Here is a 14,940-nt window from a genome sequence, read left to right as displayed (position 1 = left end):
TACTGAAGATGATACTCAGCCAACTTGTTCTGTCTGTGTAATCAGGATTACATGAGACACTGGGATGGTTTAGTGCTCTTAAGCCTGCAGAAATGTCTCCAGGAATGATCCAGGTTGTTTTATAGCTACTGCATCATCAACCAACCTGTCAGCTAAGCTCCAGCTGGAAATGTGCAGTGGGGTAAGAGCCTGACACCCTCTGAGAACATACAGTCCAAGAGAAAATTCTCATTTGCTGGAAAAATAGAACAGACATGATTTAGTAACCACTGAGCCAGAACTATAGAACAGAGAATCACAGGAGTAAAAATAAAAACATATAAAGTTATTTTTACTGTCACTTACTGCAATTTAACATTTCTTTGTGTTATCTATTGCAGTGAATGTTTGGACAGTGGATGCTTTTTCACTCTACATGCTCTGTAGCAAAAGTCTGCTTTTAGAAGAGATACTGAGCCGTAATCCTGATTCCATAGCGGATGTACAAATTCTACAATAATTTCAATCCAGGTTTTAGGCAAAATAACCACACAATTCATTACAAGTTTGCTCAGCTATTGATATGGTTACTGATTCAAATCAGGTGATTTTGTGTGGTGTAACATAATTACCATTATTGGCTTCTGTTCATCACTTGATGGCTGCTGCTCCTCCCAGCTGAGCACGGCATTGCCCCAGATAGGTTTGGAAATCAGCTTTTGGCATAGTGGTTTTGACATAAAGTATTGTTTCCTAATACACCTTCTCTGATTTCTTGACTCAATTTCCATTTCTTTCTGAGTTTCTGTTGTCTGTAAATGTATGCCAGTGTTTCTTTTCCTGTCTGTCCTAAAATCTTTGGAATGTGTGTTATTAATCATATCTGCTGGGAGATCTCAAACACCTTGAACTCCTGTTTTGTCAAAGAGTCCAGGTGAGAGAGACTCAAATGAGTGTCCTGAGAGAGAGAGGCTGCTGAGAACTCTGCTGTGGTATTAAACAGCCAAGGACTTCCATGAGGAAGGAAGGTGGGAATGTTTGAACACAGGAGCAGCTTTACCAGAGCCTGCACTTTATTAACATGGAACAATCCAACAGGCCTCATCATTTCAGCTGTCCACTAAATTGTGCTTGATAAATTAAGAAATATTGGTTTGGGATTAAGACAGACAGAGAATTTTTGAGCTCTGAGCGATGAGCAAACGTTGGAAAACCTGTGACAGCTGGGTTTGTTCTGTTTCCAGTTTGCCCGCCCGGGTTTTACGGGCACCACTGCAGCCAGCCGTGTCCCCAGTGCGTGCACAGCAATGGTCCCTGCCACCACGTGTCCGGGCTCTGCGACTGCCTGCCGGGCTTCTCCGGGCCCCTCTGCAACCAAGGTACCCTCCCTGCCGGCCCCTCCCTGCTCCCCTGCCTTGGTTCTGCAGCTCAGAACCCAAAACAATCTTTCCTTCCGAGGGAAAATGCAAACAGGTACTCAGTCACCCTCTTGGAAATACGATGTGCTCCTGGTTTCATAAATAATCCAGCTCTGCCACCCTGGATTGAAATGCCTGTGGAATGAGACACCTGCTGTAAATACATCAGCAGCCAATGGCTTCATTTTTCTCGCTGCTCAGCCTGTCCTCACCTGAATGTTGATAGCACCTTCCTGTGATCTTTGCAGCAGGGCAGGGAGGTACTGGCTAAGGTAAAGGCCAGCTCGGGTGAACAGTCCCAAACACCCAGTTGTGCACAAAACCTCATTGACACTTGCAGGACCTGGCTGGGAATGGCCAAAACCACAGACACAAGTGCAGGATACAGGAAAGTTTGCAGTGAGGCAGAGGAGTTCATTTTCACAAGTGAAGAGGAACTTCAGCTCCCCCAAACACCCATCACCTTTCAGCTTTTCAAATTGAACTCCAGGATGTCATTTTCATCCTACAAATACCCACAAAATCCCTCAGCCCTCTGCACTCTCAGTTGCTGCATACTGCAGTGGGTATTTTCTACACAGATATTTAAAAGAAGTGATTTGTAGTGGCCACTGCCCCTGTGCAGTCACCATCCCTGCCAAAACTGAATGACACTTTCAATGACCTGCTTTTCTGCTTTTCAGTAAGCTGGGATTGCAGGCAGCAGTTACCCAAAATCATTAAACATAGATTAAGTATAACCATGGGGTTTTTTTCCTGTGCTGTATAGTCAACTAAACATTAGACCAATTAATTTATTAAAATGAACGTATTTCAGTGAATTTGTCCATTTTCTGTGAAACGTTAGCCAGATTTCAAAGCATAAGCAGGTCTAATTATCCTCTTAAGAAAACTATTTTATTTTTGCTCAGATGTTCAGCACTTCTGGTTTTACTTTGAAATGTTGATCTATCTAGCAAATTAATCTTAAAATATTCATGTCCTAATTAAAATCAATTTGTGTTGCAGTTTGTCATAATGAGTTAACATGTAACTTTATTTTGTAGAAAGAAAAATGCTAATTAATTTTCCATTAGAAAAACGTGAAATGAAGATTTCACTTTGGAATTTTCATTTCCTTGTGCCATTGGCAGCAGGAACATTCTTCCACCAGCAGTATGTGCATGTGAGGAGCTGTGTAACCCCCAAAACTGCACAGGTTGACTCAGCTGTGCCAAGGATTCTGAGCTGCAAACAACTAAACAGCTGTTTTCTGAATATCTTTCACAATCCCAGAGCGAGATGGGTTGATAATAACTTGTTATCACTGCTAGAACACACCTGACATCCCACAGGGACTTTGGGAGTCCCACTTCAGAGCTTTCTGAGCTAATTAACATCCCAGTCTGTGTTGTGCACTCAGGCTGCTGCTGAAGAAAGCAGCATTAGGCCTTGTTTCACAGCTCTCTAAAAATGACTGAGACATTTAAAAAGTGCTTGGATTTGGATCTCACATCTTCACAAGAGTCTCTCTGTCAGTCCACAACCAGGTTGTTTAAATAAGGCAGAAGAACCGTTTTGCCATCCCTCTGTGCTGACATTCCAGAGGGCATCATCCCATTTCCCAGAGACAAGGGGAGCTCCTGTGGAGGGAGCCCCTCTGCCAGCTCTACCTGTGTGCACCAAAGTGTAACCTGGTCCCTTTGCCAGCAGCTCTGTTTGGATCACAGATCTTGCCCTGATCCATCAGTATTCCATGGTGCAGAACAAATCAGCTCCTCTTCAAAGGAGGTCCTTTGAGAGTTCCATTTTTTTGTACATACAAACCCCAGCCTTCATCAAGGTGCTGTTGCCTATCTCCATCTCAAACATGCCATAAAACAGTGCCTGGAGCACTGGAAGGGAATGATGGTGTGGCCTGTCCAGGAGCCTGGGCTGACAGATCAGTTCAGTGTTTGCTGTCTGTGATAGGAGGGTTCTGCTTTCCTCCTCTCTTTGTGTATTCTTTCCATCCTGGCTCTGTATTGTGTTCAGTTTTATCTCTTTTCACTTAGGAACAGTTCTGTTTAGCACACAGTGTGAAAGCCAAACCCAACTTTATCCACTCCTACAGATAAGTCCATAGTCTATAGAAACACAAGCAGAAAACAATACTCTGCTCTTGTAGGAGCAGAGGATGGCATATTATATAAAAGCCAATGAATCACAGCTCAGGATTTCAATCTGTGGCTGATTCACAGTCAGGATAGATTGAGGTCACCTGAAGAGACTACTTTTGAGAAAGTGAGAGAGGCTGAAGTGGTGAAACAGCTGCATAATTCAGGGAAGTGCCTTAATCACTTTTTTGACATCGCTATTATTTACCAGGATCCAAGTCCAGTTCCATTTGTTACACTCTTTGCAAAGATGGACTGTATGTTTTATCTTGTTTTGAAAATACATCTGTTTTTGTCAGGGAACACAGCCAATAAGAGCCCAGAAATGAAACATTTCATTTGTTACTGAGCAGAGCTTTCCATCAACTTTAACGTTAAAGATTTCCAATAATTTGGTGGGAGGTTGAAGATCTACATGTCTATTAGTTTCCTGTCACTGTGCTTAGGATGTGAGAAGATGACTCTGGAAAAAAACTGAGAGTTTCTTTTCTTCCACCTTCACTCAGGTGGACACACAGGGAGAGGTGCTGATTTCGTTGGGATGCAGCACATCTGTGAAATAGCTCTCAGTCAAACAGATATATAACATACATAAATATAAATATAGATAAAATCCTTGGAAACCAGATCAGTCCCAGCCACTCGCTTGTGGCTGCTACTCACTGAATTCTCTTAAACTTTTCTAGTTCTTTTCCTCTCCTAATGACCCCTCTTCTCTGTTTTGTCTCTCCTCTTGTAATCCTCCCATATTGCCCTTCGATAATTGCAATCCTCTGACTATATTAGCTTAATTTTCCAGCAGAAAAATGGATTTTGATATGACTTTTCCCTATTGTTTTTACTCCTGGGATGCAAGCAAAATGGGCTCGAACACTTTTCCTGCTTTCCAGAGGAATTTTGCTTCATCAAAGAAAAACTGTTGTAATTAATTTTATCTCTAATTGCTAAATGTTAATTCCTGTGATTTCCTCCCGTTCCCTTTGAAGAGGCTGCAGTAAAGTGCCTTGTGTTTGCAGTGTGTCCCAGTGGGAAGTTTGGGAAGGACTGTGCTGAGGTGTGCCAGTGCACCGAGAACGGGACCTGCAACCCCATCGACGGATCCTGCCAGTGCTTCCCGGGCTGGATAGGCATGGACTGCTCCCAGAGTAAGCCAAGGGCCATGCTCCACCTCTGCCTTCGAGTATCCTGTTTCTGTGTTTGTTTAGTGCTTTCTGAAAGTTAAAGACAGATTCTAGGGAAATCCCTGGTGTATTACAGCCAGGGCCTTACTCTCTTTAAAGCAGATTTCTATTAATTAATCTAAGTTAGCTTTGGATTGAATTAGTTTCTGCATTTGGAGTTTGCAGAAGCCCTGACTGGCTTTTATTCCAGGAAAGGGAGGTCACGAGCTCTTATCAGAAAAGAAAGCTCCATGCTCCCTTTTAATTTCTAGCTGGATTCCTTTTTATTTATTTTTTTGAAATAATTTTCTTTCAGCTATTACATTTAGACATTATTAACCAGTAAATGTTTTCATGTACCAAATCCCTAGAATTGAGAAATTAGGTAGCTGATATATTTCTATTAAATGTAATTTAATTGTAAAAGTCAATGTGGCCTTGTAGGGATGAAGGATTTCTTTCTGAAAATTGCCCAGGTAGAAGATTGGCATTTGCTGATCCCAAAGTGTCATTTCCTGAGAGCATCCCTTAATTGAAGCTAGATCACAGAGGGAGGCAATATCCGATCATTCAGAAATGTTACTTCATATTCAGGATACAACTAGCATATTAGACAGCATTCCAGAGTAAAATATATTAAACTCCAAGTGATAAAGCAGGAATCGGATAAAAACAGACGGCTGTAATTTTGCTTTTATTGTGTGTCTTCCACAGGCAGAATATTGCTGTCACTCAAAAACAGCAGAAAAAAAAGGGAAAAAAGACAGAAAGCTGCACATATTCCTCATTATATTTAGCCATCTAATTGGAAAATGTCTGTTAGTGTCTGTTAACCTTGAAAAAAGATGGTTTTCCTTCCAGAGCGAGGCAGGCAGGTCAGCAGGAGCAGTTCAGCAGGCAGCACCTGGCTGTGGGCACTCTGGGTTCTGCATGAGCAGAGGGGGACGTGGCTCTTTGCTCAGTTACTCCTTGCACACAAAGAGAACCTCTCCCAAGGTGACCCTGTCCCACTCCAGGCTCCCTGGGCACCTGGCCTCCCCTCCCAGGCTATTTCTGGCCCTGTGCTCCCATTAACCTGGAATGACCTGGACTTGGAGCTGCTCAGGAGATAATTTTAGCTCCAACTCCAGAGCCAGTTCTGGATTCACTAACAGCCCCTGCAGCTCTGCCTTAGAACAGCATTGCAAAAGTATTTCTGGTTGCTTATAGCACAAACACTTCAGGCCAAATCCTGCTCAGCTTTACATTGTGTGAGTCCAGTGACCTTTTGTTTGATTTACGTCATGGCAGGGTTTTTTGGCCATTCATTCTGGCTTTAGAGGCGTCTGTCAAGTGCCAGAAACTTCCATTTCTTATCCATGGAGCCATTGGCATCCATGGAAATAGGCCTGGTGTCTGTACTTTCAGGTTTCCTGGGAACTGTGCCTTATTAATTCAAGTCTTTAGCAGGAAGCAATGGAAAGTGCTTTTTAAAGCAAAAATATAGTTGTTATATTGAAGGCCTATCATAATTTCGGATCTTTTAGTCTGGCACTAATAACAGTAACTTACTGCATTCATTTTTGGAGGGAGGCTTACAATAACTTTTTTTAATGTATTAATATTGTACTTGTTGAAATATAAAGTAGACCCAGAGATTTTAATTTAATATTAGCCCCCCAACAACAATAGCAATTTGAATTTGTGGATGGGAATTCATACTGGAAGAAGTTTTCTTTACATTTTTTTCATGATTGGAGTAGCACTCTGTGCTTCAAATGGATGTGGTAATTTTAGTGGTTGATTGCATAGCAAAGTAAACCTGAATAGCTGGGCTTTATTATGCAAGAATTCCAGCATGTCAAAAAGAAAATTAAATTACCTCTATATCCTGCAACCCTGCCTAAATTGTCCTCACAGATAATGCAGTGAGGCATGGAGTGCCACAGCACAGAGTGGGGTCGTGTTGAGAGTCACTGGTTAACAGCAGCAAATAGAGCTGATCCTGCTTCCTGCCCCACACAGAGGATCATGGAGTCACAGAATCCTGGAATGGTTTGGGTTGGAAGGGACCTTGAAGCCCATCCCATTCCACCCCTGCCATGGGCAGGGACACCTTCCCCTATTCCAGGGAGCTCCAAGCCCTGTCCAGCCTGGCCTTGGACATGCCAGGGGTTGGGGCAGCCACAGCTGCTCTGGGCACCCTGTGCCAGGGCCTCCCTGCCCTCCCAGGGAACAATTCCTCCCCAGTATCCCATCTATCCCTGCCCCCTGGGTCCTGTCTCTCCATCCTTTGTCCCAGGTCCTCTCCAGCTCTCCTGGAGCCCTTTTTGACACCGGAAGGGTCTTTGGGTCTCCCCAGAGCCTTCTCTTCTCCAAACTGAACATTCCCTTCTCTCCCAGCCTGGCTCCAGAGCAGTGGAGCTCCAGCCTTTGCAGCATCTCTGTGACCTCCTCTGGACTTGCTCCAGTAGCCCCAAATCCTTCTGCTGTTAGGGCTGGAGGAAGCTCTGCAGGTGAGGTCTCACCTGAGCGGGGCAGAGGGGCAAAATCCCCTCCATTGACCTGCTGCCAGAAATCCCTGTGCCAGGGAGAGGTTACAGGGTGACACCAGGGTTTGGAGAGCAATTGGTGGCTTGGAAGGACCAGCCACTGTCCAGGGAGCACTGGTCACTGTCCAGGGAGCACTGGTCACTGTCCAGGAGCACTGGTCACTGTCCAGGGGGCACTGGTCACTGTCCAGGGAGCACTGGTCACTGTCCAGGGGGCACTGGTCACTGTCCAGGGAGCACTGGTCACTGTCCAGGGGGCACTGGTCACTGTCCAGGGGCACTGGTCACTGTCCAGGAGTCACAGCCAAGTTCAGCAGTGCGAGTTCTGCCTTGCTGATGTCTCAGAGGTTCTCCCTGTATTGTTGCTCCTCCACAGCACTAACACAGTATCATTGCTTTCTTTTTTGTCAGCTGACAAATGTTTTTTTATTTTCATAGCTTGTCCCACTGGGTTTTGGGGCCCTGATTGCTTTCATTCATGCAACTGCCACAACGGAGCACTGTGCAGCCCCTACGATGGAGAATGTAGATGTACCCATGGCTGGACCGGGCTCTACTGCACTCAGCGTAAGCCTTTCAGAGACAGGGAATCTGTCAAAGTATGTGCTGCTACCTCGTGTCTCTTCCAAGTATTGCAGTTTTCCCTGGAAAACCACATGCTCCTTACTCCTGATAACCTCACATCACCCCTAAGAAAATAGTCCTGAAGCTTTCCAAGGTTTTTTATGCCTTTGGCACTCAGTAAAGGAGGGGAAAATCATTTAGATTATTGATTCATTGTTAGAATTTGCACAGTCAGTGTCCCTGCTTGTTAATGCCCCAGTATTTATGGTCTGATTTAGGAAAATGGTAGAGATTTCTCACCCTAGTGCCAAATTACCGGTATGAAAGAGGAGATCCAATTCTGGTGAGCCTTTTAAGAGGGTTCTTTCACTTGCAAATAATTGATTGATCCCTGGTCTTCCAGAGAGTTTCTGTTTAGCATCTTCTTTCACTTCTTGAAAATGTAGTTTGTATAGATGGGTCAAGTTTCCATTCTTCTGAAACACTTAAGAGGCAATTCTGTAAAGATGAGAAACATTACTTCAAGAAAATTGTCTGTCACAGTATCTCTGCATTTAGACCATCAAATAAATATCATTAAATATACAGAGGCTGAAAATCCATTGATTTATGTGCCCACATACTTTGTGCTGATAACACATCTGAGTTTGACTTCAGCTTATTTCTTACTCTTTCCTTGTTCTGCTTGCTGAAAGGTTGCCCAGCTGCTTTTTATGGGAAGAACTGTGCCAACGTGTGCCAGTGCCAGAACGGAGCCGACTGTGACCACATCACCGGGCAGTGCACGTGCAGGACGGGCTTTACAGGCAAACAGTGCGAGCAGAGTGAGTACCAGTGACCCCAGTGCCCTCCTTCTCCAGAGAGAGGGGTGTGTTTCATAATTCATGCACAAACTGGCTCTTAAACGAGGTGTTGATGTCAGCAGGACAATGACCTCAGGCACCTTATGTAATCCATAGGGAGGAGAGGGCACCTCTGGAAAAGTGGACAGTCTAAGCATAAAGAAATTCAGTGAATCCCAAATTGAGCCTTACATTCCCAGGCTAAAGTTAGGTGAGAGAAAGCAAATCACTGCACTCAGTGCTGACTGGATGGGGCCTTCCCAAACAACTTGTACCTGATCAATACACACCCAGCCCTAAAGCTGCCTCAGCCTTGTTAATGCTGCTGAGAGCAGCAGCCCCAGGTTTCCCAGTGCAGAAACACAGAAGGGTTAAAAGGAACAAGTCCTTTCTGCTCTCAAAAGAATATTGGGGATATGGGGCTTTCCCACAAAAGTTATGATGTAGACATGGACCAAATAATGATTCATTTTTACAATGAAAGCAGAATGAAAGCAGATGAAGGGAAACAAGGTTGCTTGCCATTTTGGGAAGGGTCTGCCTTTAGCTTGAGCAGTGAGTGTTTCCCAATGAGCCTCAATTCACGTGCAAGGGGTCTAAATGTCTTCCTGGAATTGTTGTCCATGTCCCACTGGAATATTTAGCAGGCTGTGCCAAATGGCTTCTTAGAAGAACACAGAGTGAGGGTCCTGGGAAGTGGATGTGCTCTGTGTGTGTGTTTGTCCAGTGCAGTAATTCACAAGGAAATTCTCACCCACTTACTGGGCTTCTAAACACAGATGAAGTCCACCTCATCTTCCCAAGGCATTAATTCCACAGGGTGCCCTCCCTTTTTTTGGCACTAAGGTAATTCAGTAACATTCCTGACAGATTTGCAAGGGAAAGCTTTTGAACTGTAGCTTGCTACGTGGACCTTTATGGATGTATTTGTGCATGTAACTTAATTCATAAATATGTTTTTGCACACACTTGCATTCAGCAAAATTGAATATCTCAGGGCCAAATTTGTGTGCTCTTGGGGGATTGCACATGGCACCACTGTAACTCTGTAAGTGGCCAGCTTAGTGAATTTGCAGATGCTCTTCACTGCAGCCACAATCAAAATAGGAAACTAAAGAATCCCACAAAGAACTGCACAATAGCAGATTTTATATAAGGGGCTGCTTTATGATTTGACCCCTGTATAAAGCCTGAGGCTTTCTTTTCTATCCAAACTACAAATGTATTTATTTACTTGTTTTTCTACTATTTAATCTAAAAGAATCTCTTCATTAAGGCTCCTTCCTTCTCCAAATCCTGCTGAATGGGCAGTCACACTGCATTGCAGATGAAATGCTTAATTGCAGGCATCATTTCTGTGGTGCAGTCCCAAAATTTAGGCCTTATTCATTTTAAGTAGGCTGCAGGCTAATAAAAGAATGAGCATTAATTGTAATAATTTTCTTTTTTTCTTTGTTTGAGTACCAACAGATTAAATATACAATTCTAATGCACACTGCAAATCAATAAACAGATACTGGCTATGGTTCTGTACTTAATATTAAATTTTGGCTACCAGAAGCTACTTTGAGGCTGACATTGGGGAGGTGATGTTATGCAATGAAAAACATTTGCAGTGACACACAAGGAGTCACATCTTGAGCAATATATTCCACAGGATCTTAGCAAGGGTGCATGCTCTCAGTAATGCAGCTTCTCCATGGAAGTAAGTGACAGACATTGTTTCTTTCAATTTATTCTTGAGCAGAGCTTCCAGAAGTACAGTAAGCTGCCTACAGATTTATTGTAATAGCCCATCATGGTAATTGCATGAATAAATTTCTCAGCTGGCCATTCAGTCTTTGATAGAAACACAAAGACAGGATAGAAATTCCTTCTGTATTAGGAACCTGACGCTGAAGCAGAGCAAATCAAACCACTCAGATGCTCAGTTCTGAAATTCCACCTGCAATGTTCTATCCCTATTCTATTCTATCCTATTCTGTTTCCTACTCATCCCTACCACTGCCCATCCTGGCACTCTAGGGATGAGTAGGAGAGCATGTGGGGTTTGATTGGTAAAGGCTGTAGGGTTCATATAAAGGTTCATTAAAACTTTTCTTTGCAACTCCCCCGTGAAAAAATAAAACAGGTGGGTTGGTGAAGAATGTTGAGCTCTGTTGTCTACAGCTTCTGAGCTCAAGCTCTGTTAAACTCTGAACATTTGTAATATACATCAAGTCTTCTAAAGCCTTTGTACCTATCACTGATTTCATTCTAGGAATCTTCCAGAAAGTTACAGCTTAATAAGTAACAAACTGCACATAGAATGCATTTAGCTTCTGCTTCAGACTAATAATAATTTCACATTAGGGTATTATCCTAGAGATCCTTAAACCAGGGAGACTTCTCTACTGAATTTCCCACGGCACGTGTTGTGCCCATTCCCAAAAACAGTAGAATTCTTTCCAACGTTTTTCTTTGGCTCCCCAGAGTGCTCTCCAGGAACATTTGGTTATGGTTGCAAACAATTGTGTGAGTGCATGAACAATGCAACGTGTGACCACGTCACAGGCACTTGCTACTGCAGTCCAGGCTTCAAAGGAATCCGATGTGATCAAGGTACAGTGGAATTCTCTCTGTAAAATCCCTCTCTCTCTCCCCCTCTCCAACGATGTACTTAAAAAAATACAGCGTTTCAAAAATGAAATGCATGATTCAATTTACGGTGTGTTATGAATTACTTTTAACAGCGGCTCTTATGATGGAAGAATTAAACCCCTATACTAAAATTAGCCCTGCTCTTGGATCAGAGAGGCACTCAGTGGGAGCAATCATTGGAATTATTATTCTCCTTCTAATTATTATGGTCTTGCTGGCACTCTTTGTGTGGTATCGACGGAAACAGAAGGAGAAGGGCCATGACATGCCAAGTGTATCTTACACCCCAGCCATGAGGATGACTAATACAGATTACTCACTTTCTGGTAAGGGTCTTTTTATGTTAATCAAATCCAGACTCATAGTCCTGTCTGTTGGGGAAATCCAAGTTTCTGTGATGTGTAACGTGTTATTGAGCCTCAAAAATAATGACACTTCCGTTCTTCCTCGGAATGCCGTGATCTTTAAACACATAAATGGGACAGGAAAGGAAATATAAAACTGATTTAAGCTGCTTTCTGTGTGGAAGTTGATATGGGATATACCTAGGCAGGAAATATGCTGCATGGAATTTTGAGTCATGTGCATTCCTGTTGCAGTGCAGAGATGTTTCCCTTTGTGAAACTTTGGGAAGCCTTTTTTGGTTTGAGGAATAGGATTGGCTGAGTCAGTCATAAGGTTTTGGTTTTGTCTGTGCTGCATTTTGTGATTTGAGGTGTCTGTTTGTTGTCACTCTCTGCTGTGTGCAGACCAGTCCTTGTCATGTAGGCAGCTGGTGGGAATCATCTTCCCAGGAGCTGAGGAAAGCAGGAGAGGGAAAGAGGAAGGCTCTTCAGGGTCAAAGCATTCCTCCTTCTTTCTATCCTCTTCTCCTGCTGTGGAGGACAGCTTTTCTTAACAGATTGTCTACATTTTGGAGGATGTGATCTCCTTTTCAATGCTGTCATTCTTACTCATTCCTCTCTGGCCAGTATCAGGGACGATGCCAGGCAGGGGCTGGCTTTATTTCCTTCTGGTTTCTCCGTCTCAGTGGGGATGTTCTCAGGGTTTACTGCTCTCCGACTCGTTCTCTTCCTTTTAAATGGCTGAAACTCCAAGTCCAGGTGAATACAAGCCCCTGGGGCAGGCAGAGGTTGGCCCAGCAGGTTGGCAGGCAGAGGTTGGCCCCTGCTTCCCCAGGCCTGCAGTGCCTTTTCCTTTCTGCTTTCTGCTCTAATCTATGAGGCCTCTTGGCTTCTCTGCTGTCTCATGGTGGCACAGCTGGAAGCTTTTTATGGACTTCCCTGCCAGAAAAGGAATATGTGGCTGAGGGCAGGTGTGTTACAGAGAAAGGACTGCAGTGATGCCCCAAGGTTTAGATTTTATATTTTTCACTTTCTGTGCTGCTTTAGTCTGTACTTCTGAGCTTCACATTAAGTGTTGGTAAGCTCTCTTCACAGAGCAGGGAAACAAAACAATTTCTCTAGCTGGGGACCAAGGACAAATGATCCAAATCTCAGCCCAGGAGCACAAACCCCGTGGGCTGGAGAGAGAAAAACAAACAGGATGGGACTGGATGGGCTAAAGCTGGGATGGGAACATGAACTGCAAGGTGCAAATGGAGCAGAACTGATCCCAGGGAGAGACCCCGTGCCCGGCTGTGCATTTTGGGACCATTTTGGTTCATCTTGGGTGCAGCCCTGGCTGGGCTCTGGTGCTGCCCCAGGTGGATCCATTTTGGCCTCCTAATAAAGCCCTACTTTGTTCTTTAGCTCTGTCCAGCCTCTGCTCTAGGTTAGGATTCTCAAGGCATCAGCAGCAATATTGCACAGAGGGAACAGGGATTCCAACCTTCACCTGCAGGTTTGCTTGTGGATTAAGGGCAGAATGCCATGGAGATGTGCTTGTCCAATGGATGTAATCCCATGTAAACCCATGTACTTTGGCAAGAATTCCACCTGGGTGGCTGCAGCATCCAGCCCTCTGTGGGCTGTAACACTATGGCTCTCCTGAATCACCAGGTGTTCTTTTGCCTGTTTACTCTTACTTGGGTAATGGTGGTGTTGTTTCTGAATAGAGTCACATACACAGATCCCCAGCTCCTGCAGGCAGCAGTTTCCTCCAGCACATTTATTTCTGGAGGATGTTTTTGGTCTTTAGGTCCTCAGCTCCTGTGAGGCTGATAATCCATGCATATGTGTGAGAGAGATTATGAGGAAAGGGAACCCCCTGGGCAGCCCTTGGATTCTTTTGCATTTGGGGATGAAGGATGTGGCAGCAGAACACACACTTTGCCCAGCAGCCAGAGGAGAAGAAAACCACCTGTTCTGGAAGGCTTATCAACAGCACATGGATCCAAGAGCAAACTTTCCCAAATAAGCCTGAAATCAAAATGGTGCTACCCAGCCTGAGAGCAGTGCACTACATCCAAAAAAGATTTTAAAGTGCAGGTTGTTTAGTTCAAGGAGATGGGGCCAGAAGGGAAAACTGTGTGGTAGTGCCAGAGAGCAGCAGAGATTTCTTAGTGGGACTTTCACAAAGACTTGGCCATGGGCTGAAGTGATGTTTGAGGTCTTGTCAAGGTCTTAGCAAACTTTCTGGTATGGGTGAATCCTCTGCTGAGAGCCAAGAGCTAAGCAAAGCTTAACACAAATAAAGCATCATGGATCCTGAAGCCTAGACAAGGCACTTCCAGAAATGATCTGCAGATGATGGGTGGTGGGAGGTGGCAGAGTGAACCCTCCTGTTTGGAGCCTTCAGCCGTCTCCCTGACACTGTGTGGGCAGAGAAGACCCACACAAAGAGAAGGAAGCAGCTCCATTTAGCAGTTGAGAAGTCTGGGTTTGTATTTACTGCAGAGTGCTCACTTATTCCCTTTTTTGTGGCTGGGCTGGTGCCATTTCCACAATCCTGTCCTGCAGGATTGGGACTGATGCTCTCTGTGGCACCCCAGAGCCCAGGCTCAGAGCAGGACTTCAGTCTAATTCCCTTTCCTTTAGGCATTTAAGTCTTTCCTTGCTGCTCAGACCTGAATAAAATTCTCACCTTTGGGAAGAGAGAGATTTTTTGTGGGTTGGATTTTTCTTGTTGTTTTTTTTTTTAAACAGGGATAGCATTAGATTTGAATTTGATGTATTTCCAGCCAGCAGTTACAAGAGCTTCATGAATAAATGTGTAGAAAATGGACTGTGCTATCAAGGTAAATCAGCCTGGGTGGCTACTTAAGTATCGACCAGAGGGAACTGTGTAGCAGGAGTAATTCTGAGTTCAGGGTGCTGCGTGCAAGGGGGGGAAGAAAAGGATTTTGGGGGATGTGTACAAGCTCAGAGCCATTAATTCAACGCTGTGCTAAGTAGTGGAGCACTCTGGTAGTTTTATTTCAGCTCATTTTGGGTGCAGGGAACAAGCTCCAGCCAGCTGAGCTGGGTGAGCGCTCACCTTGTCCCAGGGGGCTCCCGGTGACGTTGGTGGGCGCCTCAAATCCCCCTGCAGAGCCACAGGGTCCTGCTCTTCCTCCCAGCTGCTCCTGGCCCACAGCCAGTGGGTAAGGGAAGGGAGAAGGCAGAGCTGACTCCACACACACTTTCAGAGCAGAAAGACACAGATCCAAGTGTCCTGTTTAACTGGGACCGTGGGCTGTGGGGAGGGAGGACGAGCCCTTGAGCCAAGCCCCCTGAGCAGGCTCAAGGCTG

The 14,940-nt window shown here is 44.6% G+C and overlaps 1 protein-coding gene across 2 annotated transcripts in view; it reads left to right on the top strand.

Annotated features, from left to right (window-relative positions):
* MEGF11 (multiple EGF like domains 11) overlaps positions 1 to 14,940 on the top strand; it is a 184,150-nt gene that overhangs the window by 150,295 nt on the left and 18,915 nt on the right. For both annotated transcript variants that reach the window (XM_084213617.1, XM_084213616.1), the window contains exons 12-17: positions 1,224 to 1,358; positions 4,549 to 4,677; positions 7,662 to 7,790; positions 8,483 to 8,611; positions 11,102 to 11,230; positions 11,362 to 11,595. In XM_084213617.1, coding sequence (XP_084069743.1) covers positions 1,224 to 1,358; positions 4,549 to 4,677; positions 7,662 to 7,790; positions 8,483 to 8,611; positions 11,102 to 11,230; positions 11,362 to 11,595 — 885 coding nt within the window. The remainder of the gene's footprint in view (positions 1 to 1,223; positions 1,359 to 4,548; positions 4,678 to 7,661; positions 7,791 to 8,482; positions 8,612 to 11,101; positions 11,231 to 11,361; positions 11,596 to 14,940) is intronic.

This window comes from Fringilla coelebs (genome assembly GCF_963513975.1).
Source record: "Fringilla coelebs genome assembly, chromosome: 12".
NCBI classification, from domain to species: Eukaryota; Metazoa; Chordata; class Aves; order Passeriformes; family Fringillidae; genus Fringilla; species Fringilla coelebs.
The sequence above is the reverse complement of the archived record's forward strand: the minus strand, read 5'-3'. Positions and strand labels throughout refer to the sequence as shown.